The 14,429-nt window shown below is 43.5% G+C and overlaps 1 protein-coding gene across 1 annotated transcript in view; it reads left to right on the top strand.

The window, feature by feature from the left end:
• Window positions 1-2,187: 2,187 nt before the first annotated feature.
• LOC126393829 (protein unc-13 homolog C) overlaps window positions 2,188-14,429 on the top strand; it is a 136,278-nt gene continuing 124,036 nt past the window's right edge. The window contains exons 1-2 of the mRNA XM_050050209.1: window positions 2,188-2,775; window positions 8,968-13,255. Of these exons, the coding sequence (XP_049906166.1) occupies window positions 9,166-13,255 (4,090 nt within the window). The 5' untranslated portion in view covers window positions 2,188-2,775; window positions 8,968-9,165. The remainder of the gene's footprint in view (window positions 2,776-8,967; window positions 13,256-14,429) is intronic.

Genomic DNA, 14,429 nt, shown 5'->3' with positions numbered 1-14,429 from the left:
AATGCTCATTAAATCTGTTTACTAGGTCGACCTGCTGTACAGAGGTTGCTGTATGTTACTTTTATCCAAATCACCCACTGTAAATGAGAGCAAATACTCTGTTTATTGGTGTGTTGTCAGCTGAATCAAAAATAAAGAACAAAAAATCAGAGACAAAGATGTGTTAAATTTGAATGTGTGCAATTTGAAATAAAATGAAACATTGTGGGTGATGACAGAGAGAGTGAGAATCAGAGAGGGAAAGGGATGATATTTGTTACACAAGCCTGAAGAGGCGCGGGCTGGAGAGAGGAGAGGAGGGTGGGGGATGGAGGTGGAGAAATCCTCGGGAGTCTTGGCTAGCTGTCCCTTGGCAGCTCAAGGCACAAACAGAAGCAAGGGTCTCTGTTTCCAGAAAAGGCAGAAAGAGTAAGAGTGAAATACACGAGAGAGAAATGACTGGAGAGTGAAACAGAAACAGAATATAAGAGGGGTGAACCCAACAATATATCAGGCATTGTTGTTCTTTGTTTTGTTTTTTACAGAAATAGCATTTTGCACTGACAGACTAACAGCGATAGGCGACACTACAGTGTGTGATAAATGCCGCACAATTAAAATACTACAAAGTCCTCTCCAGACACAACTAATTTGCTCATTTGCCCCAGTCTTGGATCACATTAGACTTGAGCTGAACCATGTCAAACGCTAAAATAAATCAGCCTTTGCTCTGCTATCTTTGGCTGAACACAAGTGCGCTGCAGTGATTGGAGGGGATCATTTGGGTCAGGCTGGCTCAGAAACAGCTGAGGTTCCAGGCTGCTGTTGCTTTCACCGCCGGCAGGGGGCGAGCAGCAGCCATAGCCCACACAACATCACCATCCGCACCCCCCTCTCCTCCAACAACCCCCCACCTGCCTGCACACGCTTGCGCACACAACCACACACACACGCATCTCGCTACATCCCAACCTCGCTCCCATGTGAGAGGCAGAGAGAGCGGGAGAGGGAGAGAAATGTGATTTCGCTAGAAGGCCAGACAATTAGTGGCTGTTGGAGGAACGCATGACACACATCTCAGCTGAGAGAGGGGAGCGAGACTGACAGAGGGAGGCACACTCACGCACGCGGGAGGCCAGCTGAGAGATGGGGGGTGGCTTATATTTGAATGCTTAATCGCCACAGAAGCGGGGGGGAGGGGGGGGTGTCGGTGAAATGGTGTGGACCGTCATACACTACCTGCAATAATTTCATGTCACTGTGTTCGTCTTCATTTGTCCCTGTCAACTTGAAAGCCTCAATTAACCAAACGTCACACAAGGACAAATTAAAGAAATTACCTCTCACATTGCCCTGCCATTTTGTCGCGAGGTTAAGTGTTTTTTGTTTCCAAATAATTGATTTGTTCATAGCTGTGAAATTCAGCCACGTGCAGTTCATGATGGTGTTTTAATACGCCGGGGTACATCGATGACTAATCTGCAACGGGAACGAGCAATCATGTATGACGACATTTCCAGTGAGAGACGTAATTAGATGATGTGTAGGCCTAAGAGTACGTGAACCTCTGCTGTGTGTGATGTATTGATGGGAATGGTCCCTCTGTGCAGACTGGAGGGTGGCTCGAATCATAAAGCGTGCGTGTGAGTGTGTGTTTGACAGAAATACAAAAATGCGTTCCTCCCCGTGCCCCGCAGGCATGCCCATAAACCCATGCATGCGCGCACAAAAAGCAGTGGCGCGCGTGCACGATACGCGCACAAGCCCTGGCTAAAATCTAAATAGACCATCCCCCTGTAGCCAAACATTGTTGCTGCATGTGTGTCCGTGGCGGTTAAGGTTTATTGACCCATTACATCACTATTACGTTTCTGTCGGTGTGTGTAGTTTTTGCAGTGGTGTGATCATACAGTCACCTAGCCAAAGGAATTCACACATTCACACACACACACACACACACACACACACACACACACACACACACACACACACACACACACGCATGCGCGCGCACACGTTAACACACTATTTCATCCTCTCTCCCCTCCTTCCCTCCTTCTCTTCTTGCTTCCCTCTCACTTAAGGCATCTCGCGCGAGCCTGTGTGTGTGTGTTGGGGGGTATCGTGTGTATTTGTGTGTGTGTGTGTGTGTGTGTGTGTGTGTGTCAGCCCGGCACAGTAAGCACAGAGAGGGAAAGAGAGGGAGAGAGAGAGAGAGAGAGAGAGAGAGAGTAAGAGGGAGAGTTTTGTACAGGGGAGGGACAGACATCCTCCAGCCGGGGAGCAGAGCCTCAGTCTGGGCAGCCAGGAGTAGCGCTGTCTGCCTCCCCATCAGCGCCACCACCACCACCCGTCTGCATCCCGTTTTGGACTAGACACCCCGTGCTGTGGCACTGTCTACAAGCAGGGGTGTGCGTGTGTGTGTGTGTGTGTGTGTGTGCGTGTGTGTGTCAATCGTGGAGACAATAAAATCCAGCAGCGTCTTCGGTCCCCCATAACGCGAACAGGGGAGCACAGCAGAGGAGCGAGAGCGGGGGGTACCGAAGGTGGCATGGAGGAGAGGTGCGTGTGTGCGCGGAGGCAGGGCTGTGGGATATGGTGTCTGACGGACGCGGAGAGATGCTGTGAGCTCTGGTATTAGCAGGCAGCTGCGCACCGAGCCGCTCTCTCCCCTCCCTCCCCTCCTCAGCTGCTCTCCTCGCACCGACCATTCGCTGAAACCGGGGAATCGGCTCCACACGGCTCGCTGTGCTCACAACCGCTGGCGTCCTGCACGGGGGGATTTGACACAACCAGGTATGTGCAGCGGTGGAGCCCATTTGGGCGCTAGATGCGTGTTTGCATGGCGGGGTGGGAGCTTGACTGTTTGACTTCATCCTTTATCTTCTTGTTGCTTCCCTCCCCTCCCTCTGTGGCCCTGTCAGTGGATTAATGAAACGTTATTTGAGAATGATGCGGTTAGATGGCATCATCTGTCGATGCAGCTGTGGTGAAAGATACAGAAAATAAGGTCTCTGTGTTATTCAGTCATGTTGTTGTTTATTCTAAAACCAGTATCTGACAAAAACACTGTCGATCCCACAAATGTCCCATTGCTCCCATTCTAACCTTTTCCCATGTTGTTATGCATAACGCAAAACACGAACGCATGTGAGCAATGCTGTTGTTTCACACTGAGCAAACGCGATGAGACTGCTTCTCGTCTTGCCGGGCAAAGGAAAGGTAATATTTTGATTTATGAGGCGAGACAATCTGTTGTGATGTTGGCTGGTTTCCTAGGGCTGCAGGCAGATATTTCACTGTTGGGAAATACACAGGTTAGGAGAAGGGAGGCAGAATGTAGCCGAGGATGGGCGTGAGGGCAATATGATCTGAGGATGCACACACCCTCACATGCTCATCCCCCCCGCTGGTATGTTTCGCTCCTCTCTCAGAGCGGCAAATGCATGCTTAAAAGCAATCATGCACGGAGGCATGCATAGCGCACATGTGTGTGCACGCACGGCTGCACACTCACACGGACGCACAGGCATGCACACACACCCACATGTACACCAATCCACGCTCGGCCATAATCCATAATCATGTGTTCTGGAGACATGACGTAACACATGAGCATCTCTCATCTATATGCACCCGTTTGCAACCAAATATCCCTCAGTTTCACCCACAGTGATGAGAGAATGAGCAGCACATCACAGCATGTAGTGTAATTGCTCGCAGAATAATAACCTCAAATTGGCATACTTGCGTTTTCATCAGGAGAGAAGAGCAGATTGTACTATTGTGAGAAATAGGTTAGCATGCCTCCAACTGACACTCATTTTCATTAAAGGAGAGTGGCGGAGACTGTGGGACTGTGAGAAATGGAGTGTTTTAGAGTGCTCTGCTAATCAGATGCATTAAGAGAAAGCGGGGGAAATAGGTCCCTGGACATTTATGCAAGGCCTGGGGTAGCAGTGCCTCAGAGCATAGGGAGTGGGTGTGGCTGAGGTGCTCCCCCTTTCTCTGGAGGTTTCTCTAGTCTGACTCACAAATGGGAGGGGCTTTACCCCAGGACCACAGGAATTCCCAGATTTTGTTTTGTCACAGTCACTGGCAACCATTTCTTCCAGACACTCTTACAGTATCTGTCGAACAAGTGATGACGGAACAAGTTATTTTACAGCACACTAGACATGTTAGGCTAGTTGCTGACACTGGAGCAGTAGGAGGTTCAGTGCCTTGCTCAAAGGCGCATGCCCTCTGAATTGTAAAGGGTGGAACAAGCAGCTTGGATAAAAATAATCCTATACATCCATATGCATTTCAAAGGCCTATGGATCATGTAACATGCTTGAACACATCATATTATGTAATAAACTCAATAATAGCTACCTATTGTAGGTACTATATGTTCCACAGATGGCCTTATTTTATGGTGGGTAGAAAGTGTGTGTGTGTGTGTGTGTGTGTGTGTGTGTGTGTGTGTTAGCACATGCTACTTACGTATATTAAATGTTTATGACTCACCCTATTACAATAACCAATAGCTACTGTCCACTTATCTCTACTTAGGTGCATTTGAATGAGCTCTATCACACTGAATCTGCGTGTAATATGCCACAAGGTGAGGATAAACAATAGTGGAGATACCGTAGATCTAGATAACCCAACATGTAATCTCATTCTCGCATGTGCTTGTCACGATGGCTCGGAATAAATGTTGCCATTCCATTTGTAGCCCATTTGCTGCTGAGTCTGCTCACAGAGCCATGTCTTTGCAGGTTCTGTGGTCAAATTGATAACACACACAAACGGGATAAGGTGATCTAGTTATCTGTCATCCCTTTTCTCCTAATTCTTGCATCATTACGCCCTAATGGGACGATACGGGCGATACCTCGTGGGTATTATCAAGTCATTTGCGTATCAACTCCAGCACTGAAAGAGGGTGAATGCTTCATTTGTCAAACCTTAACATGCAGATGTCAGGATGCTGGCTCTGTAAAGAGAAAGGCAGCCCCCTAATTGGTAATCAACACTCATTAAACACTAGTACTCTTTTATTGTGATTTGTCCTGACAGAGTGCAGCCACAGCGCTTTATATAAGAGATGTTCCAGTCACTGCTACAGTAAACAGCAACATATCCCAGATGCTGTCAGCCATGATTGTGGCTGTAGCTCAATTTAGTGCATTACAAAAATTGCATCACAAATGCATTGACTTAATCTGTCAAGATTAACTAGCGGTCATTATTAGGCCTATTTTGTGTGGAGTGTTTCATGATAATATTCCATAATGGTTGAGTCATTCAACAAGATGCAGCTTTAAAAAACATTCATGTGTTGGTTAAATATGCTTTCTAAAATTGGCTATCCATTTTACATTTTTCATAATATGGCACCAGTGCAATGACAGGGCAACCACAACTGGAAATTTGACTCAGGATATAATTTGGGTGTTTTGGAAGTGCAATTCCAAGAAAGAATTAAATTCAAATATTATTCTAAACTTGACAACTGAGCGGTGTACACATGTACATGATGAGATAACATTAACAACCACACCAAAACCACACATTTTATTATTAGTCTCTGCATTTGTAACTGTTAATAATATAATATGCTCTTTCTTTTTCCTTTCTTTTTTTTTTTAGTCAAACCAAAACCAATAGCTCAGCTCAAAGCCAAAGTTTACCCAAGGCTACGATACGCTGTACTTTATATTTATATCTTTGCTATGTTTCAATGTTTTTTTTCATTTACAACAACATTCATTCACTGAATTGGAAGCTTTTTTTCCACAGTGTAACAGATATTTGGTTATATTCGATTATTGTTGGAAGCCATATCTGGTCAGCATCCAGCGCTCTGCCTAACACTGACAACCGCAGGGGGAAATGTTTTCAGCTGTGCATTAGTAGCACATTTCTGTGACTTGAAGATACTCTGCCTGTGTTTATCTGGAGACAAGATTTCCCTGCTATGTGTGATTCAAGTTTGTTTGATCATAGAGAAAGTCTGGGGAAAACCCAGCGTTGCTGACCCGAAAGCCCTGTGAGAGGTGCTTCTTCTCAGCCCTGACAAACAAACCTGCTATCCCTGCTTCAGAGTCATGACCTCAACCACTGTCTTGGAAAGGCCAACACAAAGATCTCACTTCCATATAAGACTGAAGGAGGCAGCAGAGTTTCAATCCAAAGTTGCATTATTTACTCTCTTTGGCTAAGATGGGTTGGCAGCGTTGTTATCATCCACCACATTCCTCCAATTGTTTTTGCAACCAATTAATTTCGTTTCTGTAACCTGATATTGATGTCACCCAAACTCCTTTATAATTTATGTGTTCCTTTCAATCTAACTTAATTTTGTTTCATTTTAATCCACTACATTTGCACTCATTATTTCTGCCTTCTATTTATTCCATGCCCACATTAAATTCTGCTCATTATATTGTGTTACTCAAGTGTGTAGATAATAAACATATTCATTTATTATATAGTCACTTTTGGAATTTCTTTCTACACACTGCTCTATAAGAAACCACTGAACGGGAAAAGAACTCACTAATTTCAGATTGACTGGTTATAAGTAAAGACTTCATTTCCAATTATAATTAAATGGTGCCTCTCACGACTGTATAATATACATTTTATTGTCTTAGTTCATCCTGCTGAAAGAAACTCTTTATAGTCACAACGCTTATCAATCAGTAAAGCAGTGAGCACTCAAGCAGACACTTTCAATTTCTCTCCTGATTAGAGCTTTACTCAGGTTAAAGATGGGTGGCGCTGTGTGGGGAATTAAGTGATGTTACCAAAAATCTACGCACTAATAAGAATGGTAACACGGAACATTTTGCCATCATAACAGCTGCGACAAAACTAACAAGGGAGTGTGGGAGATGTCAGTCAAGTGTAGTCTGTGCACGCCCACACAGTACTGAGAAATTGGTCTAATCAGGCAACATAGGTGGAAACACCCATGTGGGTGTGTATCGGCTTTAAATATTGAACTGAATAGTGTAATCATTCCTTAGGGGGATTTGGGGATACCCTACCATACCACTGACAAAACACTTTACGCAACATAAAAGTGGGTTATATTCACTTATCCTGGTGGAGTAAGTGAATAAGCCATCACTCTCTGAGCCTAACAACTACAGGTGCCCTTGAGCAAGGCACTTAGCCCTCAGCTGCTCACTGGTTGACACAAGTTGACTGCGCTTGTGTAGTCTCAGTTTATGCATGGAGATAGAGGTTTGATATTCATACAAGAGCTAAAAAATGTCAGTGGAAGTAGTTGAGGCAATGTCAGGACATATTAAAACAATATCTAATGTGATTTATTTATGGTGGGGACAGTTTTGGGTCGTGACCTATCAGTTGCAAAAGGCTGCTCTTGGCTTTACGCCAGTCTACAAGAGAGCTGAGTCATGAACTTCCTCATACCATAAAATATACTGTAGTCCTTTACCTAATTCAGTTGTCATTTCATTTCTGTGATGACAAATCTGAATGGTGCTTTCTTATTATTTCACCACTGAAGACCATAACTGTGAGTTGTGACTATACTAGGCCGACTTATGGATAGAATTTTCGAAGAATCAATTATTTACAACTGAATAACAGCTTGGGTGTAAGTACCTTAGTAGCCAAGGTTAGTAAACTCACCTATTAAGATTGATACTATTGCACAAGACCTTTCAGTATTACATGCAATAAATAGTGTTTTCATTGCACCAACATTCCTGCCCGAGGCCTGCCTCAAACCTTATCCCTTGAAGGTAACAAATAGTCAAGCCCCTTGATTCATTCTATCATACATGAATCTGGCAGAAACACATCTATGCTGGCAACCTTGCCTTAAGCTCTATTTGCTAATGCCTGGTCCTTCTTCAGAGCCCAGCATTAAAAGATAACTGTGATACTGTGTTTCACAGCTCATTTGAAGTGAGCATGTCTCTGTGGTCATGAGACTGTAGACACATCAAGCTCTATACCCCAGAAATAATGTGGAGCAGCTGTCAAATTCTCTGCACAACAAGCATCCCTCTTTCGACTCAGCTGGCCAGTTCCTCTCCATAGTAAACACACACCTCTCAGAGACACTGCAAGCTGTTGAAGGCTTTACACTGTGCAGCATGATTCAAGAAGTCTGTGGCCACACTTCCATTACACGGACATGGCGACTTTGTCCTTTTTGTAACTATATAGTCTGCTGCACATATACATTATGACACCTGAATAGTTCAGGTGCTGAACCATTCCAATTAAACTAATTGGGACATTAAATGTATGTACATACATAGGTCATTAACTTCAGCATTTCAATTAGTGAAAACATCCACACCATTAAAATCAATACATGGAAAACAGCCAGCAAACTGATTTTGTCTTGTGTTTGAATAAGATTTTAGAATATTGATGTTGAAAATAAAAATGAGGAAAAAAGTCCACATATAGCAAAGTGTATTAAGACCAAATCCAGTTTCTCAGGCATTTTTCATCAAGCTAGATATTCATTCATGATGGACACGCTCCAACAAGATTGTTGTAGCAATTAGAATAATTGGCTCTTCTGCTGTAGAAGCTGGATACATCAGTGTAGCCAGTGTCTATTGACCTTGACTGACACGTACACTACACACAAACATGAATGCACACGCGGTCACATGCACTTGACCCCCCACCCCCACTCCCATTATACAATTAAATGATAAAACTGAAAAAGAAATGTTTGAATGTTCAGATTATTCAAATGAGCGGTCAGTTGTCTCTGCATATGACCCATCACTTTCTTTCTATAACAAATTTTGTTATATTTTTATTTTTTTTATTTTGTTATACTGACCAATCAGAGACTTGACATTATGTATATTAAAGATTTAACAGATTGTGTACTGTCCCGGTAATTGCAAGACAATAGATTTTTTCCTGCTTGTGCTTCATTGTGATTTAGAAATCTGCAACTAAATTGTAATTGTTTGTTTTTTTGTCTTTCAGAGAAATGCTCCTTTTCCGGAAGAAGGCCACTGGATTTAAAAGTATTCTTGAGTCTCTACGCAGACTGTGGTTTTAGTGGTTGTGAGCTGGGATCCCACTGTCAAGCACTGGCTGATTGTGCTTGGCTCACCACTGCTGTATTCTCAGCCAACTTCTTCTTTCACTCGATGATTAAAACAGTTCACAGGATTGCCATCCATGGTTTCTACCCTAATAAATACTATATCATCCTACATTAAAAAGATTTGCAAAGGAATGTTTACAAAGAAATTGGCAAACCCAATCAAGAAGAAAGAGAGAAGCGAAAATAAAGAGCCTAAATTGACCACTGATTTGCAAGCACACAATCTAACTCTCTCCACCACACTGAAGACTACAGTTAAAAAGATTTCCAAATGCTCTTCGGCACGTAACATATCGCTTGAAGAAGACGACGGAAAGAACGACTGCTCATCCCTGTCACCCACTTTCAGTTATCGTGTAGCTATAGCAAATGGACTCCCGAAAAACTCTCTTTATTTGAATAATAATGAAAGTATCTTTCCTGAGGTTCTTTCTATTGATAGTAGTTACTCTGACTCCTTGAGTGAGACGAAACTTGTCAGGAGACTGGATGAGCATAAATCACACACTATGCCAGTGAGACGAAACAGGAAGAGCCTCATCAGTTTGGCTCCCTCTGATGGCAGCTCTGAGGGTGAACGTGTGGAACGCTCCAGTCTACACACACTCCGGCTGGGTGCTCTACGCAAGTTAAGGAAATGGAAAAAGAGTCAGGAATGTGTCTCCTCAGACTCCGAGGTGAGCAACTGGAGGAAAACCTTGGGCATCCGGAGCAAGTCTTTGGACCGCGCTGGACGGCAGCAAAAGAGCTCGACCCTGGAGCCTGGCTCTTCCTCCACAGGTTGCATCAGTCAGACCCAGGATGTCATGGAGATGATCTTTAAGGAGCTACAGGGGATCAGCCAGATAGAGACAGAACTTTCTGAGCTACGTGGCCATGTAAATGCCCTAAAAAGTTCTATTGATGAGATCTCCAGCAGTGTGGAAGTAGTTCAGAGTGAGATTGAGCAGCTTCGCTCAGGATTTGTCCAATCTAGAAGGGAAACACGTGATATTCATGACTACATAAAACAAATTAGCCACCAGGCCAATAATTCAACCTTGAGGTTCCTCAATGTACCTGAAGAAAAGTCAGAGAAAACAGAAAGTGTAATATACAAAATACTAAAAGACAAAATGGGTTTCATTGATGCCCATAAAACTCTTAAAATCGAGCTTGCTCATAGGTTAGGGCAACAAAGAGAATGTTCTAATGCAAAACCCCGCCCTATTATTGTTATTTTTGCAACAACCCAAGACAGGGATATAGTCTTGAAAAAGTGCTATAAACTTAAAGGAACAGGCATTACAGTCTCTACTGATAGCTTAACTCATGATGGAAAGGAGAGAAAAGACAAAACAATGTCTTCCTCACAAACCTATGAAAGCATGGATATAAAGGTCTCAGGAAAGGATAAAGTGGTAGAGAGTGATGACTGGGACTCAATGGACAGTGATAAGGAATTAGACGAACTGAGCAGGAACAAATATGCAATGGTGATTTCAAAGCCTGTTCACAAGAGCAAATCAGAGAAGAGGCGATCCCATGACCATAGCCGGTCAGGAGAGGAAGCAGGCTACTCAGGCGCAGTTCACTATGCTGATGACTCTTACTATGACCCAGACAAGCATGCAAAAGCTTACTACTCTGATTTGACCCCTGGTTGGCTTTCCCAGAGTGACTACTCCACCCCTAAACTCAGCCGCTCTGAGTCTGACTGCTCAAAACTTTGCCAGTCATACTCAGAAGACTTTTCAGAGAGTCAGTACTTTACACGGGCTAATGGCTGCTCCCTGCTGTCCTCCTCAGATCAGGAACTGTGGCAGAGAAAACAAGAAGACATGGCCTCCTCCTGGTATGCCAGTGATAGTAACCCACTCAGCCACGAGAATCAAACATATGAACACAATGAGGTTGAGACCACAGAAACTATTGACAGTGGGGTGAGCAATGGACTTGTCTGCATGTCTGGGGACAGAAGCCACTACAGTGGTTCACAGCTCTCTCTGCAAGGTGACCTATCACCCTGGAAAGACTGGCATCATCTCGAGCAGGGTGCTGACTCTGGCTTGGAAGCCTCCATAGAAGTTAGCAGTCCCTTTGACCCATCAACCATCCCTGGTTTTCCAGAAAACATCACTAAATGTCAGGAGGTTGATTTACAATTTGAAGGAGAAGAGGAATTCATGATGCTTGACAGAGAAACTTCCCTACCACCTATAACCACCCACATTATTCCTCCCATCACAGAACGCGAGTCTGTCATTAAGCCATCTGTCCGGCACTCTAAGGAGGGAAATAAGATTATCACAAAAGAATCCACAAAAATAACATCTAAAGACACCTCTAAAGCTGCTGCTAAAGCTACACATAAACAAACTAAATTGGCTCCTAAAGAAGAAACCACCAAAATATTGCCAAAGGAAAGCCCAAAGGTATCTGCTAAAGTTTCATCTAAAGTGACCTCTAAAGCAGCTCCTAAAGAGTCACCGAAAGAGATTCAGAAATCAGCAGTTAAAGAGTCCTCTCAAGCTCTCCTTAAAGACAGTCCTAAAGTCACACATAAAGATGCCACAAAGCCCACTGTTAAAGAAGTATCTAAAGTGACACCTAAGATAAATTCTAGTGAGGCTGCGAAAGTCACTCCCAAAGTAACTCCAAAAGATAGCCCGATAATGACTCCTAAAGAAAGTCCCAAAGAGTCACCTAAAGAGAGCCCTAAAATAACCCCAGTTGAGAGCCCTGTTTTAACACCTAAAGAGTCACCTAAGGAGTCTCCTAAAGTCATTGCTAAAGATGCCCCACATGTTGCATCTAAGGAAGGTATGAAAGTTGTTGCTAAAGAGGTTACCAAAGAAGCTGCAAAACTACCCCCAAAAGAGTTCCCAAAAGAGACGCCTAAAGTAGCACCCAAGGAGACTGGTAAAGCACCCACACAAGAAGTTTCAAAGATAGCACCTAAAGAAGTTTCTAAGGTTCCACCTAAAGAAGTTGCTAAGATTCCACCTAAAGAAGCCCCGAAGGTGGCCCCTAAAGAGACTCCTAAGGTTCCCCCCAAAGAGACCCCTAAAGCCACCGCAACAGAAGTCTCTAAAGTAGTACCCAAAGCAGCCTCTAAAGATGCCCCTAAGGAAACCCCCAAAGTAGTTTCTAAAGATAAATTCCCTGAACTGGATGTCAATCATAGCTTTCACCAGGCCCAGAATAAGTCTACAACTATGTACCGCAGTCAGAGTGAGATTCGAACAGAGAAGGTTGAGGAGGTTCCCAAATCTTGGAGTAGTAGGCTAAGCATAGATCTCAGTGAGAAGTCCTTTGGTTTTGGCTTTGGGTCTACACTGCAGAGGGCTAAGTCAGCTCTGGAGGTAGTTTGGAAGTCTGGCTCTCAGACTCCTACCCCCGCTCCTCCTGAGGAGACCACCAACTCATCATTTATGGGGCGTTTCCGCACCCTGTCCACCTCTGGTGCAAATACCTCTACTACTACAACAGACTCAGATGCCTACACAGAGCCTATCTTCAACAAGGCAGAGGAAGATAAACCAGACGCAGAGGCAGAAGCTGGGGAACAACCCGTGGACAATGAGACCCACTATGTTGAAGTAATGGAGCAGGTACTAGCTAACTTGGAGAACAGAACTAATGCTAATGAGGCAGAGGAGACAGAAGAGCCTGCACAAGAGTGTGAGACCTCTCAGGACTATGATGTATCTGATGACATTGACGCCTCTCAAGACAATGATGCCTTTCAGGATGACGAGGCCTCTCAAGATTTTGAAGCCACAGAGGACTATGAGGCAAGTAAAGAGGCACGTGTTCTGGAGTATGACTGCAGTTTGGACGAAGAGTATAGTGAAGACTTTGAAACCCAACTTACTGAGGACACGGCTGAATATGATGCAATGGTGGAGTATGTAGATGTAGAAGAACCAGATGACAATGATGTTACAGAAGAGATGGAAGAGGGTGATGAGGAGTTAGAGGAGGTAGAGGAGATAGTAGAGGAGGCTACTGAGGTGACTGAAAAAGTGGAGGAACAGCAGGAGGATGAAAACAAAAATGTTCCAGAGGAGAAGCCTGCAGAGGCACCAACTAAGAAACGTGTTCGACCCACCTTTAAGGAGGCAGCTCTGAGGGCCTACAGGAAGCAGATGGCTGAACTGGAGCAGCAGATCCTGGCAGGAGGTAGGACTCTTCACTTCTTTTTGTTAATCACATTATAACTTTAAATTTCTACTATTTTACAAGGTTTTTACAATGTTAATACATAACTGCAACTGTAACCATGAGTACCCAGCAAACAGTGAGACATTGAATGTCCAATCAAGGTGACCTGGATCAAAAATAGTTTAAAAATCAAAGTTGTGCCTATGTTTGCGATGTTACCTGGCTGTTAGCTGGGTATCTTAGAAAATTATTCCCATGTGCAATCAAAGACAGTTTTGATAAAGACTAATGTAGTCGTATTAAAAAACAACAAAGATAGATGCATTTTCTTTTATCATAGCAATAACATTATCAACATTTCCTGGTTTGTTGGGTCTGACTGGACCATTATTGGGCATGGAAAAAACATCATCTGGCTGCCCACCTTGTAACCACATTGCAGTTTTCGGCCTCTGACAATGACCATTTTTGGCTGGGGACACAGCGTCACTGTCCAACCAATGTTTGCTGGGTAGTCGCAAAAACCAAGGCCCCTGGACTTAAGGAACTATATCAGTGGTTTTGTGTTAAAAATGGCCAATAGCTCAGCTGCAGCTGTTTTTAAAAAATTTTGTTTCATTTGATGCATTGAAGTTTGCTGTCTGAGATTTGTCAGGGAAGACAAACAACTAGCAAACATGGAGATCAGGGAGGGGGCAATGTGAATTTACAGTGTCATGTATTGTATTGAGAAGACATAGCAATCAACTGTTAAGTCTCAGATGTTGGAGCATCCCAGAAAAGTTTTGTGCTTCTTTGAGTTGAATTCCTATTGTATTGAAATGAATATAACATATTATGAATATATTGCTTATGAGGAGAAAAATCAAATCCATAAAGTTATAGTAAGATTTGGAAGATGGAGGGAAGTAATGTAGACTTCAGACAATTTGTAGCTAATGAGCTGAAACACAGAAAAGAATTAGTATCCTTGGTAACCTATGACATACAGTGCTCCACTGTGTTGTTAGTTAAAGTTTTAATGATAGTGAATCACTTTCATTTATGTGGTGGAGACAGTCCCAAGGCTTGAAAGTTGGTGGTTTAATATCATTGGATTTATGGGAACCTCAGACTTTGATCAAGGATGTCTCTTTGAATCGTTAATTTATTTTGACTTGAAAAAACTGAAGAGGCGACTCTCTGAAGGTGG

The sequence above is a fragment of the Epinephelus moara genome, chromosome 1, assembly GCF_006386435.1.
Source record: "Epinephelus moara isolate mb chromosome 1, YSFRI_EMoa_1.0, whole genome shotgun sequence".
NCBI lineage: Eukaryota > Metazoa > Chordata > Actinopteri > Perciformes > Serranidae > Epinephelus > Epinephelus moara.
This window is presented reverse-complemented; position numbering and strand designations above follow the sequence as displayed.